Below are 22705 nucleotides of genomic sequence, written 5' to 3'. Positions count from 1 at the left end.
GGGAGCAGCGGGAGAAGATGACAGTGTGGCTGAACAATTTGTCTGGGGGAGTAGAAGAGATGGGAACCCAAGGAACAAGGAAGCATTTGTAGGTGAAGAAGAGGACAATGCAACAGGGAAGCATATGCAGAATGGAAGGAGAAGGAAGCCAGCCAGGTAGCAGAGGATCATGTGTGAGAAGGCAGAGTGAGGGGAGAGAGGCACAGACCAGAGTGGGGAAAAGGGGAGATGAAATGAAGAGAAGAAGCAGCCAGTGCAAATAATTTTATTCCCAAGGGGACAAACCACTTGTCACTCAACAGAGAATCTGACACTGCTTGGTCATTCCTTCATGTTGTTTTCCTGTGTAAGCAAATGCTGCAGCTCCTACAGAGGTGTTATCCTGGTGGAGGAGGACATGGCCTGCATTATCATGATGGGAGGGGGAGGTGTCCATGAGACACCAGTGGTTGTGTCTTCCCAGCAGAGTTAACTCCTCTTGAGTTAGCTGTGTTCGAGTGAGAGTGGCCCCACTGCAGAATAACTCCTGAGTTGCACAGAGTAATTGCTTTGGCAGCTAATGTGTTCTGCTCACTTATCTATAACTTGTATCTCCTCTCCTCCAATGGGACAACTTGAGTTAAAAACATCTCCACACTCAAGTTAAGGGGTTTCTGTTGTGTGGATGGGACTCAAGTTAGGGGCAACACTCAAATTATAGTAGAACTTGAATTACCTTTGCGGTGAAGACAAGTCTTATGAAATCTCTGGAGAATCCCTTGTCTATACAGTCTCCGGCTTGTTAAAGTGACGAGGTTACCTTGTAAAGTAAATGGACTAGACTGTCCATTGTCCTGCACCTTGTGTAGCCATTTCCACGAGTGCAAAGCCTTTGTGAAATGCTACCAAACCCAGAATGGTAATGATTCACACTCATTTTGCACTGGTGTAAGTAATTTTGCAGTCTATATGGCAATAGAGAATCGGGCCCATTGACTGCAGTAATTGATTATTCTATCCAGTGAGGCAATGCTACTTAGCCTTCATGCCAAGAAACAGATATTTATGTTGTTTACAAATATTTGCAAAATTCTTCCTTCTGTATAATATAAAGAGCCAGAGATCAGTTTATTGGGGAACGTCAGTTACGTAAGTCGGTTGGGGTATTGTTTCTGATGGGATTAGGTATGTAACTAACCCAAACTGCTTGAGTTTGGAACATTATAATCAAATTTCCAATTTCAGATTTGCTATAGGGAAATACTTGAGCTTTTTTTTTTTTTGTAATGAATATTCACACCAGGAAAACTCAGCTGCTAACAGAAAACTTAACACAAAGGGTCACATAGGTGGCTCTTAATTCTGCATGAGATGTTGTTTTGTACAATTGCAGTGAGGAGCCGTGCTCTGTCCTGGCCTCGCTCTGACCAGACTAACCACTTCCCTGTGCTCTCCTCTCCGCTTTGCGCAGACAATGTACAAAGCCAGCCAAGAAAGCGAGTGCTACGTGATAGACGCAGAGGTGCTAACTCACGACGTCCCCTACCATGATTATTTCTACACCATTAACCGCTACACGTTGACTCGTGTCGCCAGAAACAAAAGCCGACTCAGGTACCGTACTCAGAGGGACTGTGGATTTGTTGATGATGAAAAATACTCATCCACCGGCCCCTCTAGAGCACCTTTCCTCCCAGGATCTTAAAGCACTTTACAAATAGCAAAGGTTGAACTCCTGCCCTCTACTTTACAAGGGAAGGGTGCAGAGACTGCAGGAAGCCTGTCTTTGCCCCCCAGACCTTACCCCTTGCAAGCAGAACCTCCCCATAGCTCTTGAGAGTGGTAGGAGAGGTGGCTACCTAATCCACTGCCCGTTGAGCAGACAGTATAGTTGGTGCAAAGGAAGTGTGGGTTAGGGTTGGGAGATGGCGGAGAGCCAGAGAACCTCTCTTTGAATAAATGGTTCATAAGGACAGCTGCTATGTACTATCAGTTGTATCTTGTGGGCAATGGGAGGGGTCGACAGAGAGCACAGGGCTGTGAGAGATTCAGAGGGCAAGTGGGGAAGCAGAGCTACCAGCAGGTTTGTACTGGGTAAAATTCCGCAGCCTTGGAGGTTTGGGCTGGGCTTGGATCAGCGTCCGAGTGTTTGGCTGCATATCCAGTACACATCCAAACTTGCTGGTGGGGATTTTGAAACTGGGCTGAAAAGAACTGCCACAGGGAGAAACTTTCAGGAATGGGCCACAGGCAGCATTTTGGCGCTTCAGGCCCCAGCCAGAGCCACCATCGAAATCATGAGAGAGAGAAATAACACATGCTCTGTTGCTTTAGCAAACGTTTGTAGGTCGTGGGTTCACTTGTCCCCACTGCATCCAAGGGGCAAAGATTAGGAGATGACAGCTCAGGGGTAACTGGGTTTGTTCTTTTTTCCCCTCAGGGTTTCTACAGAGCTACGTTACAGGAAGCAGCCTTGGGGGCTTGTGAAATCCTTCATTGAGAAAAACTTCTGGAGTGGCCTAGAAGATTATTTCCGTCATTTAGGTGAGAGCTGCAGTAGCTCACGAGTTCCACCATTACCGAGGGGCCGAGGTGTGTTGATATCAGGGTGTGTGCCCATGCGTCCCTGCAGGCAGTCTGGTGGTGTGGGATACAGTAGCGGACTAGCAAGGGTCGGCTACCGTGGCTGGGTTTTAGACAGAGCTGGATGATGTTATTACTTCACATTTAGCGCTGCCCATTAACATGTGCGGGTCGTGAGATCTCAATGCTTTAGCATGAACACAAAGTGGTCAGCACCAGACATTCGGCCAGGTGCATTATGGATGTGCTTGCTTTCATCTTCTGAAGCTGCCAGCGCTGGGCCCTGCTTCGGCCCAGAGAGTGCACTGGGTGGAAACTGTGTTGTTATGGTCCCAAGCCTCTATGAAAGTGACCTTGTATAGAGTGACTCTCAGTTATTTTCCCTTGATATTAAACACATTGCCTGACTCACTGCAGAGAGCGAACTGACCAAAACCGAGAGCTTGTACCTAGCGGAGATCCACAGACAATCCCCCAAAGAGAAGATGAGCAAGCAATCCACATTGCGCCGAAGGAAACGGCCCCACGCCCACCTGCGGGTGCCACACCTGGAGGAGGTGCTGAGTCCCGTCACCACCCCCACAGATGAGGAGGTTGTGCATCGCATCAAGCACGTGGCAGGTATGGAATTGCTCGCTAAAAGCTGGGCTCTTCGGGGATGGTTATGGGGTGGGGCCGGGCCCCTCTGGGGGCCAGGGGTGGAGTGGGGCTGGGGGCTAGACCCCTCTTAGAGGTAGAGGTGCAGTGGATTGCAGCCTCGGGGTGATTGTTGGAGTGGTATTTGGGAGTGTGGAGAGGATAGGAACTGAGCTCTTCCTAGGACATAACTTAAATGCATGACAAAATGCTTCCCCTCAGGTTCCACACAGACGCGGCATGTCCCTGAGGACAGTCCCAGTGGCTTCCATCTCCAGAGCGTCTCCAAGCTGCTGGTCGTTATCAGCTGTGTGTGAGTGACTCCTTACACCCTCCTGGCTTGCTCAGTCTCTCTCCTTGGGTCCTCCTGTCTCCGGGGGGAAGGGAGTGGGTTGGATAAAGAAAGAACTGGATAGGAGTCCGAGTCACCATGTTGAGATGTGGATCATCTCCAGCAGAAGCTGCCCCCAAAGCAAAAATCAAATAAATTAACCTTTTAAAAAAACACCTCATAAATGTTCCATATAGTTGAATTCTAGCTCTAGTCAAAGGTTTGGGTCAGCTCCTGCTGGGGACGATCCACATCTCAACGTTGTGACTCAGACTCCTATCCAGTTCTTTCTTTATCCAACCTACTCCCTTCCATACCCAGGCCTGACCTTGCCCTCAGCCAGGCAGAACCCTGCATTCCTACACATTCCCAGAAGTCCTAGGAGGTAGCTCAGCTCCAGAGTACACTTTGTTCACCAGAGCACTGGGGAAAGGGCAGGCTGTGTCGGGAGGGGGAAATCTATAGTCAATAGGGGAGAAGGGAGGCTAAGCCAATGAGAGGCCAGAGAAACGAATATGAACATGAGACCCCATAAATAATGACTGAAGAGAAAGGATTGTAAATTACAGAAACATTTTTGGAAAGCGAGGAATAAAACAGGTTCTTTTTATTGCATCCAGGGTCTTGGTTTAGACATTTGACAAATTAAGGATTTTGCACAAGTTATGCAGAGACTGTAATTTTTTTAATTACCTACTTGGTACCACATACAAAGAACCCAGCAGTTCCCAGGAAAGTAAAAATGTGGTGCATTTGTCGTGCAAACTATTATACTGTAGTGATAATGGTAAAGGTACTCTACTACTACTACTACAACATTTTTATTATTTTATTTATTTTATTATTTTATTATTATTTATTTACATTAGTTTTTATTGTATGTGACCAGTCGGTTTGCTACCTATTTTCCTCTCATCAGATTCCAGAGTGAAACCTTCTTGGCTACTTGCAAATATGTATGTTCCAGAGTTCTGGGTTTTGGAGAAATTCCATATTGGAAGGAAATCAGCCCATTAGGAAGAGATTTCTAAGAAATCTTAAAATTATAAACAGATTTCTTAGAAGAGAAAAAGTCGGGGGATGGATTGGTGAGAACTGGGTGTGCCTGTACAATGGTTATAGCAGGCTATTAAGAATCAGGACTGCTGGGTTCTAGTCCTGTCTCTGCCACTTACTTCGCAATGGCTACCCCACAGCAGTGGGCTCATTAGAAATGCACAGATGATCCAAACAAGCTTGGCCCAGCTACAAGACCTCTTTCGGTCTCCATTTAGCCACCTATAAAAAGGGAGTCCTGATGCTTACCTGCCACTTAGGCTGTTGGGATGCTAATGCACTCGTGTAAATGACTTTTGGAGGAAAGACACTGTACAGGCGCCTGACAAAGTATTAATGATTTACTGTGACCCGCACAGAGAGGAGAATCTTCCCCAGGACTTAACCTAACTGAAACATGATCCTAATAACAGAGGATCCTCTGAACCAGTTTGAATAAAGTAAGAACAAACCCAATCTTTTGCCCCAAACTCAACCAGCCTTTTCAGAGGCTTGGAAAATTTGAATTTACCATTTGAATTTTACTTTTTAAATTGCTGTGCCTCTTTTTCTGCACTTCCTGGTCCTGGCTGGGATAAGGCTGAAGACGCTTTCTGACAGAGCTGGCACATCTAGCGGCAAGCCAGATACTTCCTGCTGGGTGTGCTCAATAACTCTGGCACCGTGGTAGGCATCTTCTGCTAGATGCACATTTGGCAGTGCTGCAGATATCTGCAGTTAGACTGACCTGGTATATCTGGCAGCATGGCTGATGTTTGCTGCTGGACATAGCAGTACCTTCTCTACCAAAACACTTTCTTCCGGATGCAGCTGGCACATCCAACCGTTTAGGTAAGAAAGCACAAAAGATCAATATAGAATAATCCCTATTAATAGGCTATCAGACAGCTGTCTGATTCGAATGACTTAGAGGCTACCATGCATCTGCTTCCGAACTGGTGCACCAGAGATCAAAGCGTTTGTAATATTTTCAGAATGCTGTTTCTCACCAATGGCCATTAGCCAGAACCCTGTACCAGAGAAATGGGGTTGGCCCACTGGTTCTGAAGCTGTGGGGATGTTCACAGGCACCCCCAAATATGGTAATTAAAAGCCTCCCATCTTGGTTGGCATCTTTTATCTGAGCTGCTGATGCATCTAATAGATATAACAACCACAAATGCCAGGTTGCTGCGACCTTGTATATAGTCAGAGCATTGGTTGGCATGCTGTGCCGTCAGGCTCCTCTCATGCAGCTTGGTGCAAACAGAGAAAGAGGTGCTTGCAACTTGAAATGTGAATTTATAATCCGGACAATACCATGTGCAGGTGCCCCAAGTGTGGTGGTCTGCAGGCACCACTCAACCTCTGCTGTGCTGCTAGAGAAAGAAGAGCATTGTCCTTAGAGAAACATGCACACAGCTACAGCTTTCTTCCCTTCTCTCTCCTCTCCTTCCTCTACCCTTTCTTTCCTTCCCTTCTGTGTATTATATGTATCCACCAGACGTTTCCCCTCAGTTTCTCCTGTCCCTGTGCTGGTGTTTCTAACCTCTAGCTCCTCCATCTTTTCTCTTTCCTGCTCCCATTAGGATTTGTTTCAGGTACTGTCTCTTTTTTACCTCTTTACTCTTGTGTTTTTCACCTACTTGTCTCAGTATCCGATAAAACTCGGCACCCACTGAGCTGGAATCCTAATCCACCAAACTTGGTCTATTCGTTGTCTGAGCTGATCTGTCAATCTCCCCATTGCTCCGCCTCTAGTTGTGTTCATTTCATGAACTTCTGTCTGCATCTCTTTCTCTTTTTCAATTAAAGCTTCAGGTCCTGGTCACCCAATTCTTATCCAGGCAAAACTGCCACTGCCATCAGCTGACTAAGGCAGCCAGGACCCTGGGACCTTTGGGGCATTTTCTAGGGTGGGGCTCGAATGATGTATATAGTTGGGGATGTTTCCACCAGTGTCTTTTTTCTCCTTCCCAGTCTGGTGCTGTTGGTTATTCTCAATCTGATGCTGTTCTACAAACTTTGGATGTTGGAATACACCACCCAGACCCTCACCGCATGGCAGGGCCTGCGGCTACCAGAAAGGTAACTTTGCATTTTATTGATTTTTGCCCCTCGCTAACTATTGCTTCGTGTAGACGTGGGTGGCTTTTCCAAAACTCCACAGCCTAGAGCTGCCCAGTTGCCCCTTTCCCAGCCTTACACACTAAAGGGAAGACACATTATTTGAACTGGAACCAAGCAAGCTGAGGCTTACACTGAGGGTGAGAATCAGGCCTTTCCTGCTATAGACTCTGCTAGACGAGCAGTACTCTCCAATGGTTACAGCATGGGACAGAGAGCCAAGGGTCACCTAGGGCTTGTTTTTGGCTCAGAAAAGGGAGTGTGGTGTAATGTGTAGAGGGAGTCAGGACTCCTGTGTTCCATTCCTGGCTTTGCTACTGACTCTGTTGTGTGACCTCAAGCAAGTATTGTCACCTCTCCCCTCTGTGGCTCAGTTTCCATGTCTATAAAATGCAGTTAACAGTACCTACCTTATCTGGATGCAGGTTGGGTGCTGTGGTGTATAATTAATTGAGTGCAGAGCATTTTGAGATCTTTGGACCAAGATACCCTGTTTGGGCATATTGTTAGTAAAGTGTGTGGGGAGAAGAGGGGGATATGAGGAACTATCCACTGATCTCACTGTATTCCCCAAAAGTGCCAGAACTTAAGCAACTTCAAATGTTCATGGATAAAATTTTCAAAAGAGACTTAGGAGCATACGTTCCATTGATTTTGAATGAGACTTCATCTCCTAAGTGCCTTGGACATTTTTGAAAATGGAAGAGTCTCCTGAGAACCTTGGGTGCTTCTAAAAATACAACCGCTTAAAATGAGAAGGTGGGGGCGGTAATGTTTTTTTATTGGACCAACTTCTGTTGGTGAGAGAGACATGTTTTTGAGCTACACAAAGCTCTTCTTCAGGTCTGGGAAAGGTACTCAGAGTGTCACAGCTAAATATAAGATTGAACAAATCGTTTACTATAAGTAGTTAGCACACATTCTAAGGGCCCATTCAAGGTAATGTGACCTGTTAACATTCCTGTAGTCATAGGACAAAAAGGAGGGTGAAGGGGTTACAGATTGTTGTAATAAGCCATAAATCCAGTGTCTTTATTAAGACCATGATTTTTAGTGTCTAGCAAAGTTATGAATTTAAGCTCCCAGGTTCGTCTTTTGAAAGCGTTGTGCACGTTTCTTTTGAGGATGGGGACTGATAGATCAGATGAAGCATGATCACTTGGAGGAAAATATTCACCCACAGGTAATGTGGTGTTTTTGTCTTTTATCGTTTTCCTGTGTGAGTTCATTCGAGAGCATAGTGATTGTCTGGTTTCACGCACGTAGTTGTTGTTGGATATTTTATATAGATATAGCTTGTCTCTCTCACTGACAGAAATTGGGCCAATGAAAGAATTACCTCACCCACCTTTTCTCGCTAATATCCTGGGACTGGCACAACTACAGCACTGCATACTTCTGGAAATGTTCACTTCAAAGTATCTTCACTGAAGCCGAGGTTGGGCAGAGGTTTCTAAGGAAGACAATGTGTTGGGGGTGGAAGTTTTATGAATGAAAGAGTGTGGGAGGGTAGGGGGTACGCTCTGGCTTTGAAGTGAATCGTCAATGACATCCTTTTACTCAGCAGCCAGGAACTCCCCTACATCCATCCCACCCCCTTGCTTCTCCAGAGCCAAACTATTTGTGTTTCATGTGCATCTGACAGGTTACCCCAGTCTCAGTCAGAATGGGCTCAGTTGCTAGAGTCCCAGCAGAAGTATCATGACACAGAGCTACAGAAGTGGCGTGAAATCATCAAATCCTCCGTGATGCTTCTAGACCAGGTGAGAACAGTATCTCCCAGCCACTTGCTCCAGAAATTCCAATTACATGAGACTGGGTGGAACATTTCTACAACCACCCTGCTATCTGTCTAGATCCTTACCAAGGCTGTCTCTAGCTGTCCACCCATGCACATCATGACCCTTCAGGCCCATCTTCAAACAGGACTAGTGCAAGCAGGTAAGCTTTGACACCTTCAGAGCAATCCTGAATTCTGGAGCTTCTCCTTGACCGAGTACCCTAGGCCAGACGGTGGATGTAGCATCAGGGCTGGAATGCTTGGTGTTCACATCCCAGTTTGATCCACTCAGCCCTCCACAGTCCCATGGTAATATAGACAGATTGACTCCCATGCAGCTTACCGAGTGCATGTCTTCCACAGAGACCTTAGAGAGAGGAGGTCTGTTCCGTGTGAGCACTGGAGATCCTTTAGGGCACTTTAGAGCAGGGAGATGATGTTTTTGAACACTCCTGCCCTGCCCCCGCTACCTGTTTGCTGGTTGGTGTCCACCCTCCCCCACAGAGAGGGGCTATCTGTACAGACTTTGCAGTTTGTAACATGCTTTTGCTTCCAATATTGTTTTAATAACATGTATCTGTCAGAAACCTAGATCCTAGCTGTCGCTGTCTGCTCCATCTACCCGGCTGGCCACGCACCTCTCGCTCCCTGTCGCTTCCAGGCCAGGCACTCTGGTACCAAGCCAAGGAGTGCAATAGGAACACCTTCCACCAGACTGTGGTGGGGAGGCTAGGTTCAAAGCCCCAGCGCCTCCAAGACTTTACAGCAGTCAAACACTCAGGGTGGCTTTTGTCTTGCAGATGAAGGATTCACTAGTAAATCTTCAGAATGGCATCGGGTCACGCGACTACGGGTCGGAACCGGAGGAGAAACGGAAGCGTTTCCACTAACAGAGGCGAACATAGGAGGCCAGAGGATTGTGTGCAATATGTGTATATAGACCATATAAATATATATATACAGAATATAAATATATATATATATATATTATATACAGATTTTAAAAGAGGAAAAAAGCCTATGTACTGAGGAGGAGAAGTGTGGGTGCAGACCTCCAACACTGGCTGAACTGGAGCGTCTCTGGGGTAGGACGGGATGCGATGGGAGGGCTGTGCTTTCCCAGCACTGAGGCACTGTCCGGGAGAGTGCAGCTCGCGCTTACCTGTTCCCATGCACCTCTCTTCTGTGTATTCCTGACTGTTTGTTTGTCTGTTTGTTTTAAAGGGAAGAATTGGAGCAAATGCCCCTCCCCCTCTCTCTTCCCACCTGTGGGTACCTGAATGTTGAACAGGTATTTAAAGGGGACATTGTCAGCTTTACCTTGCCCCATTGAGGACAAGGAGGATTTTGCTAGAAGACATCAGTCTCTTGTGGGAGTAGCCTACTGAACTGAGCAGGCTTTGAGCCATGAGAGTTCTCTAGGAAACTACTCTCATTCAGTAGTAAATGGGGTTTGTTCTGAGCCCTCTGCTAGAATGCTGTAGTAGGGGTGCAACTCGCCGTTAAACTGGCCAGCCTAATTTTGCTAAGTAAAGCACAGAAACTGAACCAGATTTTCTCAATGAAACATTTCACTTTTTATTAATAGAAGTTACATTAATGGCAAAGTAGAGGGGCGCTGACATGGGTTATTACTCAGTGTTCCTGGCTAAATCCAGACCCTGGCATATCTCATTGAAGTCAGTGAATTTAGTCCTTTGGTTCTTTTTCACTTGACAACGTCCCCTTTACATACTGTTTTCCTCAACCCTCCATGCGTTTGTGTCCCTGTCAATGCACCACCCCTGTGCTAAGGAGCTGCAGCTGTGCTGAAAGGGCTATCTGTGCTCACTTCCCACTCAGAGGCACGTAAAGGCTAATGGCTCTGACTTGATACAACACCCTGTTTTTTTTCCTTGTTGCTCACTATTTTTAAACCCCTTCTGTCAAAAAAGAAAAAAAATGTGGGCTAGGTGAGGGCATTTGGCATGTACCAGTATCTACTTACATACATCTTACCTCTGGTGGAAACTCACAAGGAGAGGGAGTAGCTTCCTTTTACAAAAAAAAGAAACCACAATTGCAATTAAACGGATTGAATAGATCTGTATCAGGAAGCCGCCCACCCTCCAGTTGCATGGCTGATCCCTGGAGATGTTAGAAGTGGGGTGGAAGAAAGGCCCGGCCACATAGGTAATTGTCATTCTTAGAAAGATGCTGTAAACAGGGGAAGTTTTGGTGCATTTCCTGTTGCATTGTGGTGAACCTTTTAGAATGAGGGTAGGCCGGGGCTATCAATAGTGGCAGCTACGGGGCATCCACGCAGGCGGCAGCTCAGGCTGTTGCATTTGTATTTATTTTGAAAGGTCATTTGAAAGGATTAATTTTTAATGATCGAGCATTTTAACCCAGCAGAGGTCAAGAGAGGAAGCCTGAGGGGTGTGGTATGTAACGTCCTGGGCTCGGCATGCTGGCTGGGCAGCTGGTGAGATGTCTGTCTGGGTATGAATCCCACAGCAGGTGAGCATGTTTTCTTGTGTCTTGGAGGAGCAGGAGAGGGACACGGCGCAGTCGCTGGGGACTTGAAAATGCCATACCTGAGCCTATGGCCTTTGAGCGAGTTTCGGTGACTGGAGGGGACTAGAAGCAAGGGCAAAGATTTAGGGGTTATTACTGGACACACTGAACAAATGGGAACCTATCACGGTTAGAGCCTGATCCTGAGGTACTGAGCACACACAAGTCACACTGACAGCAGAATGACACCATGTCTTTATGTTGTGCTTTGCAAAACTGCATGAGTATCATTGTCCTTATTTACAGATGGGGAAACTGAGTCACAGAGTGGTGACATGAGGTGTTTCACTGGTAGAGCCAGGAGTACAACCCCACGTCATCAGTCTAGTGCACTAACCACCAACCCACACTGCAGGTGATCAGCAGCTCTCAGGATCAAGCTCTGACAGTGGCACATCCCTTTGCGTGGTGAAAGGATAGAGGGGATTCGCGGTAGGGACTAACATGCTTCCCCATCTTGCCTTACCCAAGTGGATTATTTGGTCTATGGACCCTCTATCTCCACCATCTCTGACTCTGGAAGGATTTTCTCAAGCAGGTGAGATCACCTGACACAGCCCCGTGTAGGGGTAGTATTGAGTACTGGATGATCTAGCAGATCTGCTTCATCTCTAGCTTCTGCATGTGCTGAAAGAGCAAGGTGAGCAACTGGCCCTTCCTGCACCATATCCCACTGGCCTATGCGGCTCTAGAAGGCATTTGACTAAGCCATGTATTACACACTCCTCCTAAAAATGTGCTAGCTGCCTAGTTTGGCTGGGGAGGTACTGAAGCTCTCTGGGGCGCTTGTTGGTGTCTTGTATGACGGGGACTCTTAAATTCAAACCATGACTATCTTAGCAGACTACTGGCAAAGGGGGAGAAAGATAAGGCAAAGGACTATAGACGAAAACATGCCCAGGAACCTAGGGAATGTACTGCTTTATATAATTTATTGTATTTATACTTATTTATTTAACTTAATGCTGCTTAAAACTGTACGTCTCCCTGGTATTTCCTGATGGAGCCAGAAGCTGCTGCTGAAATGGGCAACGTAGGGTGAGCGTGAGCCCCTAGCACTGAGGAAAGAAGAGACCAAGGCTGGAAGTTGAGGCAGGTCAGTGCCTCCTGCTGTGATGAGGATAGGTTTGTGTCCTGCTGCTGTTCTAAGGACAGAAGAGCCCAAACTCACTGGTGGGATCCAGGACCCTGCCCAAGGAAGGTTTTCATGTCTCTGTTACTGTGGGTCTAGCTTAACCTGCCCATTTCCGAGGTTTTAATCCAAAGGAGAGTGGGGATACTAGTGGTTTCTGTCCTAAATATGCCATTGGGAAGCTCATAATATATTTGCAAGTGACTCTAGGTCGTGAAAGTGAAGCTGCAGTCTGTAATCTAGCTCCTGGGTTGCATGTACAGATATATTTGTTCTGCTTAGGAGGACAGGAACCTGCCCCAGCTGTGAAGGCAAAAGATAAATGGTAGCATTCCAGGTTTGTTTATCATAGTCACAGGCCTTTCAAAGCAGCGAAGAATTCTGTGGCACCTAATAGACGTTTTGGAGCATGAGCTTTCGTGGGTGAATATACACTTCGTCAGATGCATCTGACAAAGTGGATATTCACCCACGAAAGCTCATGCTCCAAAACATCTGTTAGTCTATAAGGTGCCACAGGATTCTTTGCTGCTTTTACAGATCCAGACTAACGTGGCTACCCCTCTGATACAGGCCTTTCAGTGTCTCCTACAGCCAGTTAAAGATCTGTCCATCTAGTCTACACCTTATCCCAGCAGTCCATTTTCTAGAGTTTTGTCCAAGAGCCACAGCTTCCCTGGAAGAGTCTGTTCCATCCAGCAGATCACAGGCCTACACAAACTTGTGGTGCTTTAGTTAAACTGCTGCAGATTACTGTGTATCCATTCATAACCAGTTTAAATATGGTGTATCCCCAGCCTGTAAATTTATAAGCTAAACAGTTAAAAGTGTCTACACATGCAGACACACCACTGTATCATCATATTGTTAGTGAAATCAGTGCAACTGTACATATAGAGAAGCCCTTAGTGTCAGGAAGCTTTTCCTGGCAATAATTCCTCTCTGGCTTTCAGCTAGTGTATCCTTTGTTGTCTCATAGCTCTGCTTAGCTAGCCTTTTTTAAACTCAGATCCTCACCCTTTGCTTCTCTGCTCCACTTGCAGCGAAGAAACACACCCATTTCTTTGCCTCTCGCATTAGGGGTTGAAGTAAATTATTTAATGTCAATAGGGAGCCAGAATTAAGATTAAAGGAGACTAAAAGAGTTAGGTACCCAAATCCTATTGCAGTTCAATGGGAGTTGGGTGCCTGACTACTTTAGGGTCCTCCGAAACTTCCAGCCTGAGGTGTGCTTATGGTTAAAAGTTTGTTGATAATCTAGCAGAGGTTTCTAGTGGTAAAATGGAGACAGAGATAAATGGAAGGGAAGATACTGTAAGTACAGCTGAGGTGAAGGTTAGTTTTCACCCTGGGCTCTTCTCTCTGAGGCTGGCCCGTTTTGACCTAGCCTGAACACATGGGCAGACACATTTATTGCCCTGCTGACCTGTGGGGCGGGGGGGGGAGGTTTGTAGCCTTTGTTTGGCATTCTGCCCCCATAGGCCCTCGTCCTTCCACTGTGAGTAACCAGTCAGGTTCCCAGGCAGAACAGTTTGGTTTGATTTTCAGTGGCTGACCAATTGTGAAATAGATTTGTAAAGGGTTTATCCTTCCACTCCACTCCCCTTCATGCTGCAGCTAAAGCACCAGCCAGATCTAATATACACAAACTAACATAAAGAGCAAATGGCCTAAATAGTGCTGCGTGAGATGCTGCAGCGCTGGAGGGAGGGGTAGAAGGGCAGATCATCTGGGACCCGGATTCTCAGCTCTAATCTTTCCATATGTGGAGAAAAAAAGGAGTTTCTTTGCTAAACCCAGTTTTCAAACTTGGCTGCCTAAATTAGGTACCTACATTCTGCCTAGTGGTGCTTACCTGAAAACGGGTATTTTGGGCTGTAGTGTCCGTATAGTGCCTGTGTTTGAAAACGGGGGCCTAGTTACATAAACCCAAGACTTACTCATTTGTAAAACAGCCATCATCCTAGGGTAAGTGTGCAGTTCAGATGTGGGAGAGCTGAGAGCAGAGGAGGAAGATGGGTAGGTAAACACTCTTAGATTCATTTCAAAACTTTGGCTTAGTGGGAATGCTGTAGTCCTGTTAGAGCATGGTGGAGAAAGAATGGAAACAATTTCAGCCTGTGTACTTGACTATAATGCAACCATGCTTTTGGAAGGGTGCAATCCTTAATGTATAGTACAAGTCACCCATTAGCTAGGAAGAATCACGATTAAAAAAATAGGTTTAAAATAGATAAGCAAAAATAATAAGAATCAACGTCACAAAACTCTGAACTCCCTATGCAGCTAAAGCTAAAAGCTAAAGCCTGAACCACAGTTTCAAAATCAGCGTACATAGTATGTAAATATTTTAATCTTGGATGGTAGTTGTGAATGTCAAGATCTAACCCTGGCATGAATGCTCCAGCTTTGACTACTTTGCCCTCTGGTAAAGCTGATTGCATGGTTAAATCGCCAGTGCCAATTTGGAACCAGTTTCCTATCTAAGATCTCTCTCACTCAGTAGGTCTACACTGGAGCTGTAATTTCTAGCTCAAGTAGCTATGCCTATGTTATCTTGATCAGAGGTAGCGGGTATGTCTACTCGAACTGGAAGTTACACCAGTTTAGACAAAATCTATGGATAGAAAGGGTGCATCTCCAGTAGAGTGTAACCTCCTACCCAAATGTATTTTTTAATGCACAGTTTAAAAGGAAGCGATGGTTTTTGCTGTAGGTATAATGTGTTGGCTTTACTGAGCTCTAACCTGAAAGCTGCGCGGTGGAAATAATGCTTGTGTCACCTGCAGCAGCCCTTAAACGGACCCATTTTCCCATCCCAAATATAAACAGATAATGATCAGTCAGGTACAGCAAGCCAAATTCTTCTCGCATTTAAAGCCAGACAGTTCCAGGGAGTCAAAGATTTACTCAGGTGTAAAGGGGACAGTTGAGCCCAATATTTCCTCTGTGTATAGGCTTAGTTGTCAACAGCTAATTTTCCTAACCTACATTTTTATAGGAGGGGGGATTGTTTGTTACAAATGGACAGCTGCAGTCGAGACCGTAACCCCAGTTGGCTGATATGCACTGCAAGACATTTTGTGAGGGGTCTGCAGTGATTCCTATGCAAATAAGAAGGAAGGTCCAGCTCTTGATTGGAATGAAAGCAGTGATAGAGCTGGATATGGGTCAGGTAAGCATCTAAGAGATGGACTGCCGAACTTGGCAGCTCTCCAAACTGCTGGACGGAATGTGTTGAGTTGGGCATGAACGCTCACAAAAACAGCCTCTCTCAGGGTGCTGTGGCTCTTCTGCTTCCAGTGGTGGCTAGAAACTTGAAGCACATTAACATGTACAACATTGCCTTCAACTCACTCCCCTTGAGCTCCTCAGAACAGGAGGAGCAATGCCGAGGCAGAGTGAGGTTGAACATCAGATACAGTGGCAACCCTCAGTCTAAATTTCTGTGCATTAGAATGCTAAGTACACAACAGAGGATCCCTCTCCTACCAATACCTAGGAACAGGGCACGCTTCCCTCTCCTATGGCCTCAGAGTCCATTCCTCTTCATGGTAGCTTTGCATTCCAGGGCTTGGACACTCACCACTTGCCATGCAGCTAGCAGTACCAGAATGGAGAGGAGTTGGAGCAAGGCAGACAGTGGCTTTTCCATCATTCAGCACTGGAATGTGGAATTGGAAGAAATCTCTTCCAATCGCTTCTCTCCAAATCCAGCCCAATGCTAAAATGACCAGTGTTTCTCTTACCAAACAAGCTAATAGAGCTTAGTGTCAATCACTTCAGAGGGTCAGTGTCTTTCCTTTTCCGCCCAGGCCCTTGCTGGATAAGGGGTCTGAGTGCTGCTGGAAAGAGTAGGGGCACCTCAGGGGAGGTCAGCTCTCTCCTCTTTGGGGACTATCCAAAACAGATGGGCTTTTCCCCTTCTACACAGGCTGAGGGCAGGTAGTCCACCTATGAGATACACAGTCAAGATGACTAGCATCTTTTCAGTTGTAGGCAAGGTATGAACATCTCATGATAATTTGTACCAGGTTTGAGAGCAAGATCTTTTGGTTACTTACTACAGTTAGCTGATGTTTGACAGGAGAAGAGCATAGCCAGCAATACAGGCTTTTGCATGCTCTGTAGCACAGGTCCCTTCCACATGCACCCAGAACCAACCTTCCCCAAAGAATACTTCAGTATCCTAGAGGAAGGGCCTTGCTCCTTGCAGTGACTATTCTACAAAGTAACCTTCTGAGCTTGTTACTGTAGAATTCTGCTGTATATTTTTGTCAGTGAAGCTGCTCTTCCTTTCCCCCTCAAACCCTCTTGTGGGTTTCACCTATTTCAGCACAGCCACACCTGGCAGTTTGCAAGCTGTTAGGCTCTGATTTGCTTGTGGTGGTAGAATGGAACCTGGCTTGAAGTTGAGAAGTAGGAGGGCACTGATTGTGAAATTACCTCTGTTCTTCTTTAACCAAGACTGTGGGTGAACACCACTAGACCAAAGTGTCTGAAATAACCAGTCTGAGAAATTACTACTGTGCTGTACTGTTTGCAGGAGAGAACTATACTGAATGTTCACTCCCTGTCTGATCAGCCTGTGCTTGCTGGTGAATCTCTTGTGCCATAACATTCTTTTTTCTAAATGTGCAAACCAGCCAAAATAGTGTTACTCTCCCCCCTCCACTTGTTCAGCCATAGCTGAACATTCCCTTAGCTACACAGGGAGAGCTGGCCCCCAAAACACATTCTGCAGCTAGTGCTTGCATGGCTCCATTTCCTCCCCTCCCTCACCTCACTGCTGCAGGACAATCAGCTCTTTTCTATCCCACTCTCCCTCTGTCCAAGATGGACTGACCTGATGCTACCCCTGCTTGTCCTTCCTTGCAGCAGTTTGCATTATGCTGGGAAAGGACTTTCCTTCTGGTGAAGGAATTATATTTGCACCTGACTCAGGGAGGCTCCTCCTCTGACAATTTTTGTTACCTCACTCATTTTGGTCAGTTTCATTGTTAACATTAAAGGGCCAGCTTCCTGAATCTGATCTTTTGAGTTAGAAAAAGGCAGCAGACAGAGCTGCTTCGGCATGTTCTATTTCCAAGCTCAGTCTGAACTGCCCCAGCAGCCCTTGACTGTGGGAGACTGGCAGCTGCTACTGCTAAGAAACAACAACTTTAGCCAACAAAAGGCTGGAGCTTGTGCCACATCAGTGTCATTCTTCTCTGAGATGGCTTGGGAGCCTCTTGGCTTCCTCTCTCCTTAAACAACACTTAACAGAACAAAAATGGAAGCACTAACCTGCACTCTTGGTACTGTACATTTTGCAATGTTTCCAGCTGGTTGCAATGCATTTTTTCCCCACAGCTCACACCTCAAACGTTCCATGGCCATGTAGTGCTGCTACATTCCTGGAATACTTTTCCCCACACAAGGGCCTAGTGCCTGCAACCAGATTCAGATGAGTAATCCTTACTCTTGCAAGTAATTCCATTTGAGTAAGGATTTACTCACATCAACAAGAGTGGGTTGTATGATCATCCCCACAGTGGGCATTTCCCCTCTACGTCATCACATTCTAAACTGGGAGGGAGAGATACAGGCCAAGGCTCACCTCTGTCTTGTTGACTAGTCTGTGGTGGCAACACAAACTCTGCGGCTATGCCACATGCAGAAGGAAGAGCAGTTGTGTTTTGAGGCATTGTCTGGCTAACTGTTTGGCTCTGTAACTAATAAACTTTGCGCTGTGCGCAAGGTGTGATAAAGATACTTACCTGCTAGGAAACTAGCAACTATAAAGGCTGCACAGCCAAATCTCAATGTAAAGTAGCTAGAACAATGGAAAGTACATTATGAATTAAAAAAAGTATTGAACAAATGACAGTTACATTTGAGTTGTGTTTTTTTTATTGTCCTACCTAATTCTAAGTCTCTCTTGCTATTTCCATATACAGAGAAGGGTCTTTCCTGACACCAGTGGGGGATGATCTTCCCAGATGACACATTAGCTTTAACCTTGGGGCAGTGCCATCTCACTCTCCCATTTTCAATTAAAAGATAGGGAGTCCTAATACAGCTTTCCCAACAGATGGGTTCCCCCTACCTAAACATATTTGAGAGGGTAGTATTATCTATAGGAGCACTTCATAAATTACAGTGTTAGTGGAAGACGACAGAAAAAAGCATCTGGTTACTTCAGAAAATCAGAAAGGGGTGGGGAATAAAACATGGCCCTTCCTTTACTTTAAGGGGACTGTCAAGGAGCCTTAACTGAGGATGTTAAGTAACTTGCCTGAAGTCCCACAGCACAGTGAGCGCATCACAGTCAAGCATAGAATCCTGGAGTCATGACTCACTTCCTCTGCTCTAGCTTCTACATTATGGATTGAGGGTTAATATTCCTCCCATAGCATTTTAGGCTGACTCTGCTGGCCTAGGAGAAATGAAGACTTCCATCATGACCTAAGTAAGGGAGGGTTCTTCCTCCATTTTAAACAGTGGGTTCTAAGAAACCAGTGCCCACGCTAAGGCACTGCTGATGCAGAATGCTTAATCCATAGATGGGCTCAAGCTGTAAGCCTGCGATCTGGTTTCAGACACCCTGTGTGTTAGGTCTGTTTGGAACTGGGTTTTAGATTTACAAAAATCAGGGCATTCTGCGGCTCCTGATCCTAGTTGGGTCTCTGAATAACCATCACCTAGAATTCTTGTTTGGGCCTGTCTAACTTTAAATGACAGAGCAATTTATGCGTACTCTGCAATTTATGCATAACAAAGCAGAGGAATTCCATATGCAGGAAGCATGCCTGACTCAGTGAGTGCTTTATTTATTTAGGAGCAAACAGTGTGGCAGATTCAACTTAACTTTGCAAGCTGTATAGCAGTCATTGCAGCAGGGGATACCATGTCATCTGCTAGGAGCCAAGACTCATTTCCTGAAAAATGGCATTCAGGAGCATCTCACCCTCATGTGCCACCTCTACATATAGACAAATGTTTTCCCCAATAATCTCAGATTCTAAGGCTAATGTTTCTGTGAATGGGAAACCACAATCAACATGTTTAAATGTTTTACATTTAATAAAGCCAACCCCCCCACCTGGCTACTGTATCTGCAACTGTTTATATACTGTTGCAGTGCAGTACTGTGTTTATAAGTGAAACTTAATTTACACAAGAATGGCTCTGCAATAATAGATCACATGAGACTAACACGGAGTATTCAGCATGGAGAATCATTATCCCAAGAAACACATTAAGGGCTATGGGAGAAAACCACTGGTTGCCTCTAGGTGGTGCAGCTGTCCCACCATGACTATCAATTAGTTATAAAAAGCTCCACAAATTCCCAAACTGCCTCCTCATTTTCCCATTTGGGAATAATCAGTCCGTTTCATTTGCTTGCTTACCTAAACCAGACTCTCTCCTCCCTTCAGGGGATCCGACCTTTAACGCTCTTCCATTTGAGGACACTTTGCTAATTTCAGGGACTATTGTCTCCCAGGGATGCTCTCCTGTGGTTGTTGGAGGACACTAGTTGATAGAGGTTATTTCCATGATAAGTAAACACTATTGTGTAAGTTAACAGAGCAAGGCTAATAGAGACAGCTAGTACTCTGACAAACAGTTGCCAAATGTAACATACATCACTTCTTGGAATCGTTGCAGTTTATAGCAGGGAAACCCAAGTTAGCAGTGGTACAGCCTGAGGGCATGGCTATTCATGGTTAGTGCGCGGCAAGCTAGGCCGTAAATCTACATCCCATTAGCTTGCCATGGGCTAACTGGCTGAGTGAAGCCTGCAACGATGTGCTAAATGTTCTGCAGCAGGTCAAAGCACACTATGCAGCAGGGTGTGCATGGCAAGCTACTGCATGTAGATTGCTGCCCACTAATTCTCTGCATGCTGAGTGCTGTTGTACATTTTTTGCAGCTCTAAGCTTCTGCTTCTCTATAGTCTTGTCCTAGGTTTGCAACAGCAGCCTACAGTCCAGGGCAGCATGGAGAGCAAGCATTTGAATGGTAAATAGTAAGCACTGGAGTGGAGCAGGATTAGGATATTCTTTTTAATAATTAAAGCTACTGTTCAAGCTTTATCAAAAGGTTGAGCACAATGCTAAGATGACCTTGCTGATGGCCGTGTGTGTCAGGGTAATGTGACATACCCCTCAATAATGCAGTGTCGAATTAGCATATTTTGCAAAGGAATATGGTGAGGGTAATAAATGATACTTGTATTTACAAGGCCACTGGATGAGAGTGGGGGCAAAATTTAGGAAGGAGCAGTGCCACCCGCACCCCAACCCCCTTTCCTCAGCATGCTTCAAAGGAGAATCCTTTAGCAAATGGAGTGTGAAGCCAAAGTCAAGGCTGTGCAATGTCCAAGGCAAGTGGAAGAGAATTTACACTTGCCCCTTATTTCCTCCTGGTGCTGTAGAGTTTTCCCAAACCTGGCTGGAGTGACTTGGTCCTTCCAACTTCAGAGTTCCTGCAAGGAACAGAACCCCCCCCCACGTACACACTTTGTGATTAACTCTTCCTTAGTAGAGGCATGGTCTTGTATACCATGATAAATGAGGTTACTTCTGCTCATAGCACCCGAGAGGCTGCACAGACAGCTGCATTGTATGCACTGTTGCATTTCTAACAATCAGACAGAGATGGGGCTTTGAGTTCTAAACTTTAGCTCTGAGCCTGTCATGAACAGATAGTTAAGGGTTAATGTCTCTTTCACCTGTAAAGGGTTAACAGGGAACCAAACACCTGACAAGGGGACCAATCAGGAAACAAGATACTTTCAACTCTCGTGGAGGGAAGCCTTTGTGTTTTTTGGGTGTGGCTTTGTTCTCTGGGTCCTGGAAGGGACTAGACATGCAACCAGGTTTCTTGCCAATCTCTCTGCTACAGTCTCTTATATATTCAGAATAGTGAGTATTAAGGAACAGGCGGTTATAGTCTTTAACTGGTTTTCTTTATTTGCAACTGTGTATCTGGCTGGTAGAGTTTTAATGTGTATTTGGCTGAAAGTATTTTAAATTGTATTTCGGCTGGAGGAGGCTTTTTCTCCAGTTTCTATAAGCTGACAGACCCTGTAACTTTTACCATCTAACTTGCAGAGATAACTTTTACCTTTTTTCTTTCTTTTAATTAAAAGTTTTGCTTTTAAGACCTGTCTGATTTTTCCCCTTGTTGAGGCTCAAGGGAATTGGGTCTGTACTTAACAGGGAAGGGGAAGGGAGGGAAAAGTGGGGAAATCCTTTTGTTTTAGATTCACGGAGCTTGAATCTGTTTTGCCTCTGGGTGAGGGAGAAAGGGACATTCCTCCCTGTTTTAAGATTCAAGGAGTTTGAATCATGGTAATCTTCCAGGGTAACCCAGGGAGGGGAATCCTAGGAGAGGCACGGGTGAGGGAAAGAGTTTACTTTCCTTGTGTTAAGATCCAGGGGGTCTGTGTCTTGGGGGTCCCCAGGGAAGGTTTTGGGGGGACCAGAATGTATCAAGCACTGGAATTCCTGATTGGTGGCAGCTTATCAGATCTAAGCAGGTAAATAAGCTTAGAGGAATTCATGCTGGTACCCCAACTTTTGAACTCTAAGGTTCAGATTGGGGAAAGATACTATGACAGAGCCCTATGTGTGGAAATAGCAAGGGGGAACAATATTTACACACTTCTGAAATGGCAAGAGGTTTGTTTTAATTGGGGAGAGATGGTCAGGATACCATATACCACACCCAATGAGCAACCAGAGCCAGACCTCAGTTCCCTGGTGACTTTGAATGTCTATAAAATGTGAAGGGCTGAACTATGGATAGCAGTTAAAGGAAAACTGGTTCAGCACTAGTATGGAACTCTGGATTAACTGACAAACTTGGGGATTTTGTTACTGACACATTTGCTTTCTTTCTGACTGAGAACCCAAACAGATGTACTAAAGTTTCCCCAGCAAATTGTAGATTCCTGAAAATCTTGTTTCAGAAACACCAAAATAGTGTTCCTGAAAGGAAATGCAAAATTGTCCAGAATTTCAAGGCTGCCACAGAGCAGGGAGCTTGCCACCCCCGAGGCCCAGCTTCACCTAGGTTTCAATGGAAAATGGCTGAGCAGCTCTACTGTGGAGAAACTAGGTTCAATTCCCTGCTTTACTATAGACTGTGTGACTTGAGCTAGTCTTTCTGCCTCAGTTTCCCCATCTGTAAAATGGAGATAATAGCCCTGTCCTGCTTCACGGAGGTGCGCGTGAGGAGAAATATTAAGTGTTCAGCTATTGTGGGTCACATCAGTGTCTATGATAAATACATTCCTGGCAGAACAAGGCTACAGCACAGCCAGGTCTTTTGCTATTAAGATTTAAAAAATAATCTTAATGCACCCACAATCTATACATGCTTTACTGCTTCTAGGACCATGGTGGAAGTGTCGGACCCAAAGTAAGCCTGAGATACATAGACCCCTTCCCCATTTCTCCAAGCCTTTTGCCAGGATGACATAACCACCTCATTTTCCTGCACCTCTCCCCAGTGGTTTTAGGGTGCCCCAGACAGCAGGGAGCAGAATCAGCCA

General features: G+C 45.6%; 2 protein-coding genes across 11 annotated transcripts in view; one reads left to right on the top strand and one right to left on the bottom strand.

The window, feature by feature from the left end:
- Positions 1–9399, top strand: part of GRAMD1B (GRAM domain containing 1B) — a 378746-nt gene extending 369347 nt beyond the window's left edge. For 4 of the 6 annotated variants that reach the window (XM_050921941.1, XM_050921947.1, XM_050921946.1 and 1 more), the window contains 7 exons: positions 1451–1593; positions 2420–2523; positions 2980–3183; positions 3421–3511; positions 6545–6652; positions 8337–8454; positions 8548–9025. In XM_050921941.1, coding sequence (XP_050777898.1) covers positions 1451–1593; positions 2420–2523; positions 2980–3183; positions 3421–3511; positions 6545–6652; positions 8337–8454; positions 8548–8643 — 864 coding nt within the window. In that variant the 3' untranslated portion in view covers positions 8644–9025. Of the gene's footprint in view, positions 1–1450; positions 1594–2419; positions 2524–2979; positions 3184–3420; positions 3512–6544; positions 6653–8336; positions 8455–8547; positions 9026–9271 lie in introns of those variants that run through there. The other 2 variants (XM_050921945.1, XM_050921943.1) reach the window with 1 other exon arrangement.
- A 152-nt stretch (positions 9400–9551) lies between these two features.
- The window catches only part of SCN3B (sodium voltage-gated channel beta subunit 3), a 32873-nt gene continuing 19719 nt past the window's right edge, over positions 9552–22705 (bottom strand). For 2 of the 5 annotated variants that reach the window (XR_007769209.1, XR_007769206.1), the window contains exons 7-8: positions 17446–20632; positions 13869–14236 (exon numbers count right to left, since the gene is read on the bottom strand). The gene's annotated coding sequence lies outside the window, so the exon portion shown is untranslated. Of the gene's footprint in view, positions 11091–13868; positions 14237–16545; positions 20633–22705 lie in introns of those variants that run through there. The other 3 variants (XR_007769208.1, XR_007769207.1, XM_050921971.1) reach the window with 3 other exon arrangements.

The sequence above is a fragment of the Gopherus flavomarginatus genome, chromosome 13, assembly GCF_025201925.1.
Source record: "Gopherus flavomarginatus isolate rGopFla2 chromosome 13, rGopFla2.mat.asm, whole genome shotgun sequence".
Lineage (NCBI taxonomy): Eukaryota > Metazoa > Chordata > Testudines > Testudinidae > Gopherus > Gopherus flavomarginatus.
Note: the sequence above shows the minus strand (reverse complement) of the source record. Positions and strands in the feature narration are given on the sequence as shown.